Genomic DNA, 17,528 nt, shown 5'->3' on the forward strand with positions numbered 1-17,528 from the left:
CTTGCTGTTTGATCTCAGACTGCTGTGCTAGCAATCAGTGAGACTCCGTGGGCGTAGGACCCTCTGAGCCAGGTGCGGGCTATACTCTCCTGGGGCACCGTTTCCTAAGCCCGTCGGAAAAGCACAGTATTCGGGTGGGAGTGGCCCGATTTTCCAGGTGCTGTCTGTCACCCCTGGAAGGGGAACTCCCTGACCCCTTGCGCTTCCCGAGTGAGGCAATGCCTCGCCCCTGCTTCGGCTGGTGCACGGTGCGCTCACCCACTGACCTGCGCCCACTGTCTGGCACTCCCTAGTGAGATGAACACGGTACCTCAGATGGAAATGCAGAAATCACCCGTCTTCTGCGTCGCTCGCGCTGGGAGCTGTAGACCGGAGCTGTTCCTATTCGGCCATCTTGGCTCCTCCCTCCCCATATGAAACTTAAAGTAGCTTTTTCTAATTCTGTGAAGAATGCCAATGGTAGACTGATGGGAATAGCATTGAATCTATAAATTACTTTGGGCAGGATGGCCATTTTCACGATATTGATTCTTCCTATCCATGGGGATGGAATGTTTTTCCATTTGTTTGTGTCCTCTCTTATTTCCTTGAGCAGTGGTTTGTAGTTCTCCTTGAAGAGGTCCTTCACATCGCTTGTTAGCTGTATTCCTAGGTATTTTATTTTCTTTGTAGAAATTGTGAAAGGGAGTTCATTCATGACTTGGCTTTCTGCCTGTCTATTGTTGGTATAAAGGAATGCTTGTGATCTTTGCACACTAATTTTTGTATCCTGAGACTTTGCCCAAGTTGCTTATTAGTTTAAGGAGTTTTGGGGCTGAGCTGATAGTGTTTTCTAAATGTAAAATCATGTCGTCTGCAAAAAGAGACAATTTGACTTCCTCTCTTTCTATTTGAATACCAATTTCTGTCTCTTGCCTGATTGCCTTGGCCAGAACTTCCAATACTATGTTGAACAGGAGTGGTGAGAGAGGGCATCCTTGTCTTCTACTGGTTTTCAAAGGGAATGCTTCCAACTTTTGCCCATTCAATATGATATTCACTGTGGGACTGTCATAAATAGTTCTTATTATTTTGAGATATGTTCCACTGATCCCTAGTTTATTGAGAGTTTTTAACATGAAGGGATGTTGAATTTTAGCAAAGGCCTTTTCTGCATCTATTGAGATAATCGTGTGATTTACAGATTACCTTTATTGATTTGCATGTGTTGAACGAGCCTTGCATCCCAGGGATGAAGCCAGCTTGATCGTGGTGGATAAGTTTTTTGATGTGCTGCTGGATTTGGTTCTGACAAGACTTTTAAAGTAATTATCATAAAAATCCTTCAAGGAGCAATTTCAAACACCCTTGAAACAAATTAAAAAACAGAAATGTCTCAGCAAGGAAATAGAAGATAGTTTTAAAAGCCTAATAGAAAGTTCAGAACTGAAAAGCATAATAACCTAAGTTAAAAACTAATTGGAAGAGCTCAACCACAGAATGTAGATAGAAAAATAAAGAATCAGTGGCGTCAAACATAGATCAAAAAAATCATCCAGACAGAACAGCAGAGTGAGAACAGATTGGAAAATAAAACAAACAAAAAAAGCTAGATCTCATTGCCCTGTGGAATAATAACAAAAGATCTATTCCCGTCAGCAGAATCCAAAAAGTAAAGGAGAAAATATGATGGGTTGAAGAAATAAAGGCTGGAAACTTCCCAAATTTGACAAAGGACATAAACCTGCAGATTCAAGAAGCTGAGCAAACACTCAACAGGATGAACTTAAAAGAAATTTACACCTAGGCAGCTCATAATAAAACTGTTGGAAACTAAAGATAAAGAAAGAATCTTGAATCTTTAAAGAAGCCCAAGAGAAACAACATATTAACTGTAAAAGAACAATAATTTGAATGGAGTGAATTTCTCTTCAGAAACCACAGAGGTCAGAAGAAAAGTGGCATACTTTTTAAGGGCTGAAAGAAAAGAAGGCCTGGCATGGTAGCTGATGTCTATAATCCTAGCACTTTAGGAGGCCGAGGCAAGAGGATTACTTGAGTCAGGAGTTTGGGAATAGCCTGGGCAACATGGCAATACCTCATTGCTACAAAAAATAACGATTACCGGGACATGGTGGCATGCACCTGTAATCTCTGCTATTCAGGAGGCTGAGAGGAGAGGATTGCTTGAGCTCAGAAGGCTGAGGCTGCAGTGGGCCATTACTTTGCCACTGTAGTCCAGCCTTGGTGACAGAGTGAGACCTTTTCTCTAAAAAATAAAAATATAAAAAAACGAAGAATAGAACTGACAACCCATGAATTTATTTCCAACAAAAATGTCCTTCAGGAATGGAAGTGAAATAAAGACATTCTCAGATTTTATGCAGAAAGGCAGCAACTGCCAGTAAGAATTGGAGTTTGGAGATTATTGGCCCAAGGGTATAATCCAACATGCATGACTATGGCTGCACAAAAAGAGGAGAGAAAACTACAGCTTCATTGGTGAAAGGTGCCCAAAATCAGAGCTCAGAGCTGGGATTCAGAGCTAGCAAAGTAGCTTGAAATTTAAAGCAAAAAGCCCAATGCCAGGCAGAGAACTAAACAGTACATTTATGGGACTTAAGCATATAATTTACATATATTCAGATAAAACTGCATATACAATATCTGCCTCTATCTCCAACTACTCTTTATTCCCACCCTTATCCCATATATTGAAATAATCAATAGGCTACATACCATAGGAAAAATCCCCTTGAAAGAAGAGTAGATCAGAGCAGTGTGACATCAAACACTGCCTGTGATCTGAGCTCATGCGTATACACAACACCCACACCCTGTCAACCACAATTGCTGGAGCTTTGATCTAGCAGAGTAATACAAAGAAAATTCAGATTTGCCTTTGCAATTGCTTGGGCCTAAGAGATGTGAACAGAATTTCCCTCTATCCTCAACCAAAAAATAAACAAAAACAAAACCTGAAATAACCTATCTCAACTCCCAAAGGTACACAGGTAAACGCCTCCCCCTACAAGGATGAGCAAACAAATATAAAAGAAGAGAACAATTTTAGAACTCAGAGCAAATGCTTTGCTTTAACACAAAGTTACTGCCAGGACAGGAGAAATCTTTTCTAAAATTTCTAACCAGTGTTTTCACTGATGTTCAAAGAAACACTGCTCAATGGAACCACTGAAAAGTACAGTGAATATTGTAAAATAATAACTCTTCATCAAGGATACATTTAGAGGGAGAAGTTTGAAACCAATGGTAGATATAGAATAATGTAAAATAAGGCTGGAAAAGTAGATAAGTGTTTTAACCAATGACAAATTTATGGTGTTTTTCAAAGTTGCACAAAATTGCTTTTTAGCTGTACACCAAAAAGGTATTTGTTGTCTATACCGTTTCTCCTAACAGTAAATCTTATAATTATGTGATTCTGTCTTGTAAAAGGAAATTTTATATTCAAACCTCAATAAAATCATAACTGCTGCTATACCTGAAGGTCCCTAGTGAACCACAAAATACATCACATCTCATATTATACTTAATTTATACAAGATTCTTAACAAGCTAGATAGTTGGACTTAATTCAATAAGCAATAAAGAACCAATGAAAGTTCAAGAGCAAGAGAGTAATATGATCAGAATGGCATGGCAGAAAATTTGCAAATGAGATTAATTTGCCTTCCTATATTTAAAAAAAGATTAACAATACGGAGAAAGTTAGAAAAAATCAAAAGGCAAATTTAAGATTATATTTAATTTAATCGATGCTGATTATTGGGAAACTTACTTACCAAAAATATATAACATGAATAATTAAGAAGCTTTAAAGAAATTACAAAATGAAAGTGAGGAAAGCAAGAAATTCAAACTCCACAAAAAAAGGTGAATATGTACATAATTCTCTGCTTTGCTTTATCTATAGCCTAATCTCAAAGGCAGTAACAGCAGAACAGTTTTTATTCTGTAAGAATCTGTGAGAAGGGTAGAAGAACAGGGTAAAAAGATTAGAAACTGTATAGTTTCAGTTCTACAAAAATTAGCACCTCCAGGATTAGAGCAAACACAAAAGTTTCAATTAATAAACTATTTCTGAGCCCAAGCGCATAGTCCCTGCCCTTACACAGTCAAAAATTACTGACGAAGGATACAGAGTCTAGCAAAGTGCAAAAATGGGCAAATGGGTAAGAAATAGATGTTCATAAACCTTTTGAAAATACATAAATCTGTAGGAGATCGGTCAGGGTGGTGGGAAAAATTAACAGGGAAAGACGCAAAACTTCTTGGAAGGCGGGAGGTTTTGCAAAGCTTCGGGAGAGAACAAAAGCTGAAGGCGGCTAATTCTCCTACCCTGAAGCAGAGGGCAAAGGGTAGATAACAATGGAATGTAAGGGAACTTTAGATCTAGATAAATTGGTTTACTTATGTCTCCGGAAACCAATCTTTGATCATTTGTACACAGGACTGCTATCTACTTGGGGGGTCGACAATGTTAATTACCCACAAATTGTGTTTACTTCAAGCCTTTGTCATTAAATCTGTACTAAATAAATACAAACGTCCCCCACTTATTGGGGCTGCACTCTCATTGGCAGGGCTGCACTCTCATCAGTGATGCTAAACCATGCAGTCCCCTAGCCACGGTCTCAGGCAAAATACCTGTGTCTGCGTACTTCTTACATCCGTCGCTCAGCCAGAGTCTGCAGGACAGACTAGGCATAAGTCTAAGTAGATTTTTTTTGGTTTTACTTTCTGCTCCTGTAAAATGGAGGTACTACCCAGCAGGGTTCTTGTGAAGACTCAGGGAAGTTGCACATACGCATTTAGCATAGTGACTAACTCATAAATTGAATTCAAATGTTACCTCCCTTGTCTTTCCACAAACATTCTTACATTAGCATCAGTAACATAGTTGGATACAGGACAAGAGCAATCAAAATTTTACTTGAGAGTGATTCAGGTTTTTAACACTACATCAGGTCCAAAAGCACAGACTTTGTGCACTAGGTATTATTTTATGAATATAAATGAATGGTACTACAGGATTCAGGGAAGAAGTAAATACAGGATTTGAACTGGGTTTTAAAGACTGGGCAAGATTTGGACAAATGTCAATAGATAAAGGAAGATACTAAGAAAAAGGAGAAAACACATGAGGAAACTTACTAAAAAGCAATGTTCATTTAAGAAAACATTATTTGAGCAATGCTATTTCAGAAAAAGCAAAAATGGCCTGACTATAGTTTATATTGAGGAGCATCTGGGAGATAAGGTTGAAAACCGGGCTGGATGTAGACAATAAAAAGAATCTGATGTCATATATAAGGCACTTTCACCTATCATAGTAGTTTTCAAATTGTTTTGGCTTTGGGACTCCTTTGTAATCTTTAAAATTATTCAGGTCACAAAGAACTTTGTCTTTTTGAATTAAATCTATCAATATTTCTATTTATTTATTTATTTATTTATTTATTTATTTATTTATTATTTATTGAGATGGAGTCTCACTCTGTCGCCCAGTCCTCCCTACTTCATGACCTAATCTAAGTCCAATTATCTCCCAAAGGCCTCACCTCCAAATACAATTACTTGTGGACTAGAGCTTCAACATATAAATTGTGTTTGGGGGTCGGGGAGAATATATGTAAACATTCAGCCCATATGTGTGACCTTATTTGAAAAAAGGATCTTTGCAGATGTAATTAAGGAAAGGTTGTTAAGATGAGATCATCCTGACTATGGTGGGCCCTAAATCCAATGACTAGTATCCTTAAAAAAGGGGAGTAGGGCAAAAGATAAGCAGGGGAAAAGGTCACATAGATGGAAGCAGAGTTTGGAGTGATGAATCTACAAACCAAAGAATGCCAAAAATTTCCAGCAGCCACCAGAAACTAGGAGGCATAGAACAGATACTGTCTCAAAGCCTCCAGAAGGAAACAACTCGGCTGACACCTTGATTTCAGACTTCTAAACTCCAGTACTGTGAGAGAATTAAGACTGTTGTTTTAAGCCACTGTAGACCAATGATAAAATTCTAAGCCCCTCAACCATCTGAATGGACCCCTCCTCTTAGCAAAGGCATTCCAAAGGTAACCTGAAAAAATAGTTCAGGCCATGATGGGAAGTAAGAGCAGGACATGCCTCATTATACTCTCCTTCCTTTTGGAAGTACTGATAGAACAGACTTTTTTAAGTCTGATAAGAAACATTTATAAACTATTCTCACTGAATAGATTGGCTTCATCTGCATGATAAAACCTTGGTCTCCACATTCCTTTCTTTAGATAATAACTCTTTCAACGAACTGCCAATCAGAAAATCTTTACATCTACCTATGACCTGGAAGCCCCCACTTCAAATTGTCCTGCCTTTCCAGACCAAACAAATGCACACCTTACATGTATTGATAGATATCTCATGTTTCCCTAAAATGTATAAAACCAAGCTGTACCCCAATCATATTGAGTACATGTCATCAGGACCTCCTGAGGTTGTCACTGCTGCATCCTTAACCTTGGCAAAATAAACTTTCAAAATTGATTGAGACCTGTCTCAGATACTTTTGGTCTGTACTACCGAGCTTATGGTATTTTGCTATGGGGGCCCTAGGAAATTAATTCACACTCCAATCACATTTTAAATCAACATCCACCCATTGTTTAAAAAGTTCTATTATCTATTTTCCATCAAACTATGAATTTTTCCATTAATATCTGGTCATCTACTATTTTATTTTTTTAAAAACACAATGAACTTCACCTTACTTACATATTGCTTTCAATAATAATCATCTAGTTGAAACCTAAATATTTTTTCTTACTTAGTCATAAGATTTTTGAAGACAGAAACTGTATTTTAAGTGTCTTTATTGTCAGGCATTCATTCATTTCATCTAATATAGTGCTATATACAGTGCATGATTTAATAAGAATAACTTTGCATTTGATGAAATAATGAATGACCAAAAAGCTTTATTATATGTTAAGCCATTCTTATGGAATAGTTTGGAACACTAGTGCAATCATTTTAAGATCTATATATGTCCCTCCTCTTAAAATTAAACTCTAGTATTATTTATATCCTCATCCCCTACTGTTTTAAAAGAATAGCCTTACTGCCAATAGGCTTGGAACCTAACAATATTCAAGATGCAGTAGGAATTACAGGAGTTAGAAGGGATACCAGAAAACAAAGTACCAGCAAAAACTCTTTGTAGTACAGAGGTAAGATGCGGTTACAAATAAAAGTTCATTATATTATGTTTGTATTATGTATTCTAGTTATTTAAGATATAGTCATTTAATAATTTTCACAATTACCTAAAAAAAGAATGGTATTAAACAAAAAATCTACGTAAACAACATACCTGAGTTCGTAAAATTTCACTTTTGGACAACTGCATGTCACCAGTCAATTCTTTCACAACGATGCCTAGTGGCTCTAGACGTCTGCTGAAGTAATTTGTCATTTCAGCTGCCAAGGCTTTCATTGGAGCAACATATACAATCTATACCAAAGGAACACTAGCTTGATTAATGAGCAAAAACTACCATGTCATTTGTCTTACAGTAGCCAACACAAGTCACAATTTATTGTGAAATATGTTTCTAACTACTTCCAGTGAAAAATCTTAATAGTGATATATTAAAAGTCTTATCTTTGTGAGATACGTGTGTAGCTGTTTAAAGGACAATAGAATTTGTTTACACAACTGCATCACTTTGAAAATTGTATAAATGTATTTTCATAGCTTCTTACATGGTAATAGAATTTTCATAACACAAATAAGAACTGCCTTAATAGTAATGAAGTAAATCAAGCAGTATTACTTATCTGACTTCAAGTACAATATCTTTAAGAACTTTCAAATTTCATGTAATATTAAAACTGCAAATTTATTTTATTCCTTACAATTTAAAAAGCTGTTGTCTGATTTATTTACTTACCTTAAATTCATTCTTTTTGATAACACCTTGTTGAAAATGTTGGCGAATTTCGTGCAAGACTGTAAGCATTGCAATGTTGGTTTTTCCAGCTCCTGTAGGGGCACAAATCAGCATGTTCTCATTGGTGTTGTAGGCAGTCTCAAACACTATTGACTGGATTCTATTGAGTCTCTTCATTCCTTTAAAAGCCAGCTGTCCGATCTGAAAAAAAAAAGGCATCACCCATTATAAATAGTAACAATGTGAAGGACCCATACAAATCAGTATGTGTAAACATTTATTTCCTTTGTTTTTTAAAAAAAGACTAATTTGTAGTTTCACAATGTGTCTTTTATTTAAACGGAGGTATATGCAGTTGAGAATAACTGAAAAATATTGTACAATTCGAATATACTTGAAATGGCAACTCGATAAATTTGAAAAATATGATGACACTATATCTATATTTTAGAACGCTTTTTTTTTTTTTTTTTTTTTTGAGACGGAGTCTCTGTCGCCCTGGCTGGAGTGCACTGGCATGATCTCGGCTCACTGCAAGCTCCGCCTCCCAGGTTCATGCCATTCTCCTTCCTCAGCCTCCCGAGTAGCTGGGACTACAGGCTCCCACCACCATGCCTGGCTAATTATTATTTTTTTGTATATTTAGTAGAGACGGGGTTTCACAATGTTAGCTAGGATGGTTTCGATCTCCTGACCTCGTGGTCTGCCCACCTAGGCCTCCCAAAGTGCTGGGATTACAGGTGTGAGCCACTGCACTGGCCAGAATACAATTCTTAAGTAAAATAGATGGTAAATTAGTAATGTAAGAAAACAAAATTAAATACAGGTATTTTTTGAGTTCATATTCATTTACAAATTTCATGATGATGTTCTAATTTATCTAGTCTAGATTAAAGATGACTAATGAAACAGCAAACAAGATACTTCTTGAAGATATAAATTAATAGCAAATTCTATTTCATGTGTTTATAAAAAAAACCTTTTTTTAAAATGCAGCAGTAATAGTAGGAACAAAAGCCATAGACTACACTTACACAGAGTTTGCACTGCAACATGTGCAGGTGTAGAATATATGATATTATTTTGTTTAATCCTCAAAACAATTCTATGGTGTAGGTACTCTTATTACTTCCCTTTAATCAAAAAGAAACTAAGACACAGAGCAGTTAAATAATTTTTTCCTAAAATTTTCCTATATAAAAGTCTTAGACGAAAACTAAAAGGTCTGAGAGTAAACAAAACACTGGTTGGGATTACTGGCAGAAACTTGGAACGGCTATATTAATGTCAGAAAAAATAAATTTTGAAGCCAAGAATATTACCAGCAAAACAGAAAGCCATTTCATAATGACAAAGAGGTAAATTAATCAACACGATATAATAGTCCTCAACATTTGTATACCTAATAACAGATCTTCAAAACACATGAAGTAAAAACTGAAGACATGCAAAGGGAAATAGGCAAATCCACCATTATAGTCAAAGATTTCAATACCACTCTTCAAAATCTGTAGAACAAGGAGGCATGAAAATCAGCAAGGCTACCACAGACTTGAACGGCACTATAAACCAACTTGACTTGATTGACACTTATTCATCTAATAATAGTAGAACACACGTTCTCTTCCACTGCTCTTGAAACATTTAAGTTATACTACATTCTTGGTCAAAAAACAAGTCAATAAATTAAAAAGGAAGACAGTCATACAAAGCATATTCTCTGACTGCAATGGAATTATATCAGGTACCCTTATTAGAAAGATACTTGGAAAATATCTAAATATTTGAAACGAAATAGCACACCTCCTTAAATAGCACACTTTCTACCACTGATGAAAGAAGAAATCAAAACAGAAAGTAGTAAGTATTCTTAACTGAAGGGAAATAAAAATTTATTATGTCAAAATTTGCAGAGACTGCTAAACCAATACTTAGGGGAAATTTTGTAGCACTAACTATTATATTGAAAAAGAAGATACCACATGATCTCACTCATATGTGGAATCTGAAAATGTTCATCTCATCGAAGTAGAGAATATAATAGTGGTTACCAGAAGCTACAGAGGACGGGGGAAGAAAAGCATGGGGAAAGGTTGATCAATGAGTTCAAAGTTTTAGTTAGACAGGAAGATTAAGTTCTGGTGTCTTATTACACAGAAGACTATAACAAATAATAATATATATTTCAATATAGCTAGAAGAAAAGATTTTGAATGTTATTATCACAAAGAAATAACAAATATTTAAAGTGACAGATATGCTAATTACCCTGATTTGATCATTGTGCACTATATACATGCATTAACATATCACATCATACCATTATTTATTATTTGTCAATTACAAATAAAACTTTTTAAAATAATCAATTAAAAAAGAAAAAAAAAAGGTTTCAAAAGAACAACTTTATCCTCCAAAATGAAAATTAGAAAAAGAAAATCAAAACCAAAGCAGAATAAAGGAAATAATTATAAAGACCAATGAAACAAAAAACAGAAAAGGATGATTCTTTGAAATTAATAAAATTGATTAACCTCTGGACAGACTGATCAGGAAAAATAAGAGAAGACACCAATTATCACTATCAAGAGTGAGAAAAGTGGCATCACTAGAGATAATATAGATATTAAAAGAATAGTAAGAAAATATAATGAACAACTATATGCCAGTAAATCTGACAACTCAGATGAAATGGACAACTTTCTTAAAAAACACAAATTGCCAAAGCTCACTCAAAAACAAATACACAACTTAACCCAATATCTAGTAAAGAAATTAAGAATGAGGTTAAAATTATTTCCACAAAAAAACCTCCAGGGCCAGAAAGATTCTCGAATGAATTCCACCTAAAATTTAAGATGGAAATAACATCAATTTTACATGGAGTTTTAAACTATTTCAAAAAAAAATGTAAAAAAGGGAATACTCCCCAAATCATTCTATGAAGCTAGCACTGCCTCAATATAAAAGCCAAACAAAATAAAATCACAGACTAATACTCCTCAAAGCATAAATTTAAAAATTATAAACAACATAATACATCATAGAAAAACTACTTGATCATCTTAATAAATGCAGAAAAAGCATTTGACAAAATCGAACATCCATTTATTATTATTATTATTTTTGTCTTAATCTTAGCAAACTGGAAGTAGAGGAGAATACCTCAACCTGATAGAGGGCATCTACAAAAACGTTACAGGTGTTCCTATCATATTAACAGGGTAAGACTGAATGCTTTCCTCTAAAACCAGGAATAGGAAGGGTATTACACTCACTCACCAATTAACATTGTATTGAAGGCTCTATCCACTTAACATTGTACTGGAGTGCAATCAGAAAAGGGGAAAAAGAAAAAAAAAGAAATAAAGTCATTAATATAAAAAAGGAAGAAAAAATACCTGTATTTAGAGATGACCTGATTATCTATGTAAAAAATCAGATGGAATCTACAAAAGAGCTCCTAAAGCTAATGTGTGAATTCAGGAAGGCTGCAGGATGCAAGATCAACAACTAAAAAATTACATTTCTACATACCGGCAATGAAATATCTGAAAGCAATTTTTTTAATCAGTAAAAATAGCACTCTGTTATGAATTTCTTAAGGATAAATATGAAAAGAGATGGGAAAGACCTGTACACTGAAAACTATTCTATTTTGCTAAATGAAAGATAAAATTCTTAAGACGTCTTTTTTTTGTCCCCCCCAAACTCATCTACAGATTCAATGCAATTCCAATCAAAATCCCACCAGAGTTTCCTATGGAAATTGACAAGCTGACTTTAAAATTCATATAGAAACACACATGACCTAGAAGGAACAAAACAACTTTGAAAAAGAATAACAATGTTAGAGAGCTAAAACTACCTGATGTCAAAAATTATTAAAACACTAGAGAAATCAAAACAGCAAGGTATTCACATAAATACAAACAAATCAAGGAACTGAATAGAAAATCCAGAAATAAATCCACACACATTTGGACAACTGATTTTTGATAAGGGCTGAAAGGCAATGTAGATGACAAAGGTCAGCATTTTCAATAAATGATGCTAGAACAAATGGATATACACATGTTAAAAAAATGACTTGAATCCATACCTTGCGTCACATACAAAAATTAACTCAAAATGAATCACTAACTGAATGTAAAGCCTGACGGTATAAAACATGTAGAAGAAAACATGGAAGAAATTCTTTGTGGATGTGAGTTATGCCAAGATTTCTTAAATAAAATAAAATCTATAAACAAATCAGTAAATTTGACTTAAGCAAAATGGAAAACCTATTATCTTTAAGATACTGTTAAGAAAATAAAAAGATAAGCCATAGAATGGGAGAAAAATCTTTGCAATACATATATCAGATAAAGTACTTATATGTAGAATATAAAAAAAAACTCAACACAACAATAAAGAAAACAAGCAATTTAATTTTAAGAGCAGGTAAAGATTTGAAGAATCATTTCACCAAAGAAAATATATGGATGTCAAATAAGCACACATAAAAATGCTCAACATCATTAGTCATTAGGGAAATAAAAATTAAAATCACAATTATGCACCTGTTAAAATGGCTAACATTTTAAAAATTGGCAAAATGTTTAATAAATTTTTTTAATTGCAAGTATTGTTGAGGATGTAGAGAAAAAAGAATTAACACATACTGATAGCAGATAAACTACATGTACAATCACTTTAATAAAACAATCTAGCAAGTTTTTTTTTTTTTTTTTGAGATGGAGTCTCTTGCTCTGTCCCCCAGGCTGAGTTGCAGAGGCACGATCTCGGCTCACTGCAAGCTCTGCCTCCCAGGTTCACGTCATTCTCCTGCCTCAGCCTCCCGAGTGGCTGGGATTACAGGCGCCAGCCACCAGGCATGGCTAATTTTTTTTGTATTTTTAGTAGAGATAGGGTTTCACCATGTTAGCCAGGATGGTCTAGATTTCCTGACCTCGTGATCCACCTGCCTCAGCCTCCCAAAGTGCTGGGATTACAGGCATGAGCCACCACACCTAGCCCAATCTAGCAAGTTTTTAAAAGTTAAACAAACATACACCTAAACTAAATGTACAATCACTTTAATAAAACAATCTAGCAAGTGTTTAAAAGTTAAACAAACATACACCTAAACTAAACGTGCAATCACTTTAATACAACAATCTAGCAAGTTTTTAAAAGTTAAACCAAAATACACCTAACATACCCCTTTGAGGCTCTACCCAAGAGAAAAAGAAGTATATGTACATACAAAAACATGTATATGAATGCTCATAGCAGCTTTACCTGTAATAGCCTAAAACAGGAAAACCACTGAAATGTCCATCAACAGATAAACGGATAAACAAAATGTTATATATTCATACAATGGAATACTACACAGCATTAAAAAAGAATTAATTATTGAGACATGTAACAACATAGATGAGTTAGACAACATAGACTTATCTATTATACATTTGCTTATGCTTTCACTTGGACAAAAGATATACTCAGAAGAGATCACAGTAGTATCTCTTAGGCCTAGAAGCTCTTAGGCAGGCCAATTAAACATCTGAGAGTACCACTGATACTTTCTTCACCAATTTCTCCTGATCACTTAGCCTCGGAAGGACAGTACAGCACATTTTTCAGGATACTGGGCTTACAGTCAGAAACCCAAGTTAAAATACTGGCTCTGCCACCATTTGCAATATAACTTTTAAGAAACCTAAGATCTCTAAATTCTATTTTCTCATCTGCAAGGTAATACTGCAAGTATGACCTGCAGGTAACTTAAGATCTCTAAATTCAATTTCCTCATCTGCAAGGTAATATTGCAAGGTAAAGGTGTTACCTTTATAACACAAGGAAGTTACAAAAATTAATTTTAAAATAGCTAACAATTATGGAGTGCTTACTATGGGCTAAGCACAGGAGTCCTTTACATAAAATATCCTAATTATTTCTATAGCCATACCAGAATATTTTATAGATGAGGAAACTGAAACTTGAGAAAGCTTTTTTAAGTTCACACAGCTATAAATGGTAGAGCTAGTATTTGAAGTCATATAACTTCAAAACCAGAGTCTTTAATTAGATAATATTTATAAATCATATACTATAAACCATACACAGAGATGGTACTTGTTAAATATGTTGAAATAAATTAATGGTAGCTATTATTATTACTGTCATGTATCATTTCATTTTTATATGAGGTTTACTAAGATAGTGCTATGAATGAATGCAGCTATTTCCAGTTTTTATAGACTTATGACAAGAAACAGAGTATACTATTCCTAAACTACAAATCTGATTATGTCATATTCCAACTTACAAAATGTTCCAAGACTTCTCATTGACTCTTCATTACCACTCAAGTTTAAGCTCAAAAGCAATTTCTGGTTCTCCCCAATTCCCTAAACAATTGTTACCTTTACTTCTTTGTGCTTCGCCATATTTTAGAAGATTTAAGGAACTACCATAGCTTCTCTCAACAACTAGACACTCAGACAACCCTGTTTATATATTATTATTATGACCCGTAACCACAAATATTGAAATGAGTCCTTTATATGTATTTCTGACCCATTAGATTGAAACTAAGGATTCTGTTTTTTATTACTCTTTGTATTACTCCAGTACCTAATCAATTGCCAGGAACATAATAGGCTGCTAAATAAATTTTTATTGAATGATTTTATGCTGGCTACTTGGAAAAAGAACTATAATTAAATGAGGGGAAAAGTTTAAAGATAGATATACACTGCATACATAATGTCCTCCAAAGAAATACTAAATTGAATCTAGCCAAAATATGTAGCATTTTAGCAAAAGCCCTATATTCAACTTTCAGTAAAAAACCTATTTCTTTGTTTTTGAAGGTTACAGTTCAAGAAATAAATAAAGTATCAGAAGAATATACTAACAAACAAAACCTATTACATATATAGAGGTTTATAACATTCTAATCAATTCAACAATCATTTACTGATTGTTATTATACTAAGGAGTTCTGTCAATACAAATATTTGTTTTCATAACAAAAGTCAGACAATGTTTAAAATGATCCTTAAAACTGACTAGTTTCTGGGTTTTGCTGATGATTTCTGAGATAGCATCTTGCTCTGTTGCCCAGGCTGAAGCGCAGTGGAGCAATCATAGCTCACTGCAACCTCAAACTTCTGGGGACAAGCAACCCTCCTGCCTCAACCTTCTGAGTACCTGGGACTACACGTGCATGTCACCACACCTGACTAATTTTTTTTTTCTTTTTTTTTTTGAGATGGAGTCTCACTCTGTCGCCTAGTCTGGAGTGCAATGGCACTATCTTGGCTCACAGCAACCTCCGCCTCCCACGTTCAAGCAATTCTCCTGCCTCAGTCTCCTAAGTAGCTGAGACTACAGGCGTCCACCATCACACCTGGCTAATTTTTTGTATTTTTAGTACAGACAAGGTTTCACCATGTTAGCCAGGATGGTCTCGATTTTCTGACCTCGTGATCCACCCAGCTCAGCATCCCAAAGTGCTGGGATTACAGGCGTGAGCCACTGCACCTGGCCCTAACTTTTTTATTTTTAGTAGAGACAAGGTCTTGCTGGTCTTGCTCAGACTGGTCTTTGAACTCCTGGGCTCAAGTTATCCTCCCACCTCAGCCTCCCAAAGCACTGGGATAACAGTTGTGAGCTACCACACCTGGCCCTAGTTTGTCGTTTAAAGGAAGAAAAAGGCATGTTTAAAATTAGATTACATCATTTAGGTTTCTATAAGGATATGAACTATATGCTGAGGTATGTGAGGGATAGACAGTCACTAAGCATGCCATATCAGGTACAAGAAACAGGATATTAGAAAAACACTTAGGGCTAGTGAAAAGGAGTAGCAAAGATGATGAAGATGGAAAAGTAGGCCAAGAGCAGACTACAAAAAACCACATATGCCACACTGAAGGAGCTGACCTTTTCTTCACTCATTTACCAAGTTAGTAATGAGCACCAAATTACTGAATGAAATAGCCAGGGACTTTTTCAGCCACTAGGGATGTAAATGTGAGCAAAAGCGACACAGTTACTATTTAAGGTCTCTTTTAAGCAAGGAAGAAGCATATTATAGTTCTCTTTGGAATATAATTAAAAAAGTTTAAAACCATAGAAATAATAAATTTATCTTCTGAGAATAAGAAGGCTTAGATTTAAATTATGAAAGAAAAATTCAATATAAAGAAAAGAAATTATAAAGACTCATCTGGAAACATATTTTAGAGACTACATGAAGAAATTATCAGAGGGAACTGAGGCCTAGAGAAGTGAAATAACTTACCCAAGTCCACACTGCTAATAAATTGTGGCCGAGACTGGACCTAAACTCAGTTTGTCCTAGCTCAAATACAAATTACCACCAAATTTACTGTTTAAAATATGATGATTTATCTTGTTCGGTAAGTATCCTCTACATTTATTTCAAAATAAACATCTCAAAAAAATCCTTATAATATTATTGCATATATATACATCACTATCAACAGAACATGCTAAATAGAAACAGCAAGTTAAAAGAGAAAAACCCTCCAAAACTTCCTAACATATTTAAAACAGCCCATGTTTTATACCACTCCCATAAAGTTTCTTTTTATTTCTCATTTCAAATTAAGGAAAATGAACGAAATAATTTTCACCAATAAACTTGTTGGTAAAAATAAAAGGAATGTGCTCAGACAGAAATTGTGACAGCAGTTAAAAAAAAAAAAATCACTAGAGGGCTCAGTATACTTGATATTGTGAATTGTGTTTGTAAGCTATTGGAACATGAAATAATTAACATCCATTATGCATAGATTTCTTATATTTGAATAATATTCAAATTATATTAACAAATGCTTTAAGTTAAGAAAACAAATTATTAAAGAAGAAGAAGAATGTGGGTTATATCAAAACTCTATTTTACTCAACTTTAGAACTACATGCTGATAATATTTATTGTTTTATTTATATTTCCTGCACACACAATACCTAATTAAATGCAGCTAATAATCTTTGCTTCCAAATATTTGACATTCTTCTAACTTAAAACATTTCATATTGATTTTATACATTAATGAATACATAAAGTTAAACTGAAATTATTTCTTAGTAAATCAGCATTTGCTTTTAAACAGAAAACTGAGAGTCTCATGATCATTTATGTTAAGTGCTTTATGTTTAATCCAGATAGTCATTCTAAGTATATAACATTTTCCCTTTTAACTGGTTCTAACTACTAAGCATTTTCAAAACATATCATAATTAGCAGACCAGAAACATTTTAAGTGTTACAAGCTTCATCCTACATCCACTTGTCTATACATATTTGGGACTCACCAGACTACTGATCTGACATACATACACCAGACTACTGATCTTACATATACTTGTCTTACATATTTGGGACTCACTAGACTACTGAAATAAGATGACTCATTTATGAAATTCCATAGAAAGTGTATGTTTTGGATATCCATTCATCAAATATACTGGTAATACAGGCTACTCATGAGTGCACACTCTATTTTTAAAAGTAAACTGGGTGATAGTATTTAGCTGGAAGAACAAAAATATACAGTAAACATACCTCAT

General features: G+C 34.5%; 1 protein-coding gene across 4 annotated transcripts in view; it reads right to left on the reverse strand.

Annotated features, from left to right (window-relative positions):
- Positions 1–17,528, reverse strand: part of ASCC3 (activating signal cointegrator 1 complex subunit 3) — a 377,280-nt gene that overhangs the window by 254,954 nt on the left and 104,798 nt on the right. For all 4 annotated transcript variants that reach the window (XM_024248504.3, XM_024248503.3, XM_054557910.2 and 1 more), the window contains 2 exons: positions 7,935–8,135; positions 7,355–7,495 (listed from right to left, as the gene is read on the reverse strand). In XM_024248504.3, coding sequence (XP_024104272.2) covers positions 7,355–7,495; positions 7,935–8,135 — 342 coding nt within the window. The remainder of the gene's footprint in view (positions 1–7,354; positions 7,496–7,934; positions 8,136–17,528) is intronic.

This window comes from Pongo abelii, chromosome 5, assembly GCF_028885655.2.
Source record: "Pongo abelii isolate AG06213 chromosome 5, NHGRI_mPonAbe1-v2.0_pri, whole genome shotgun sequence".
Taxonomy (NCBI): domain Eukaryota; kingdom Metazoa; phylum Chordata; class Mammalia; order Primates; family Hominidae; genus Pongo; species Pongo abelii.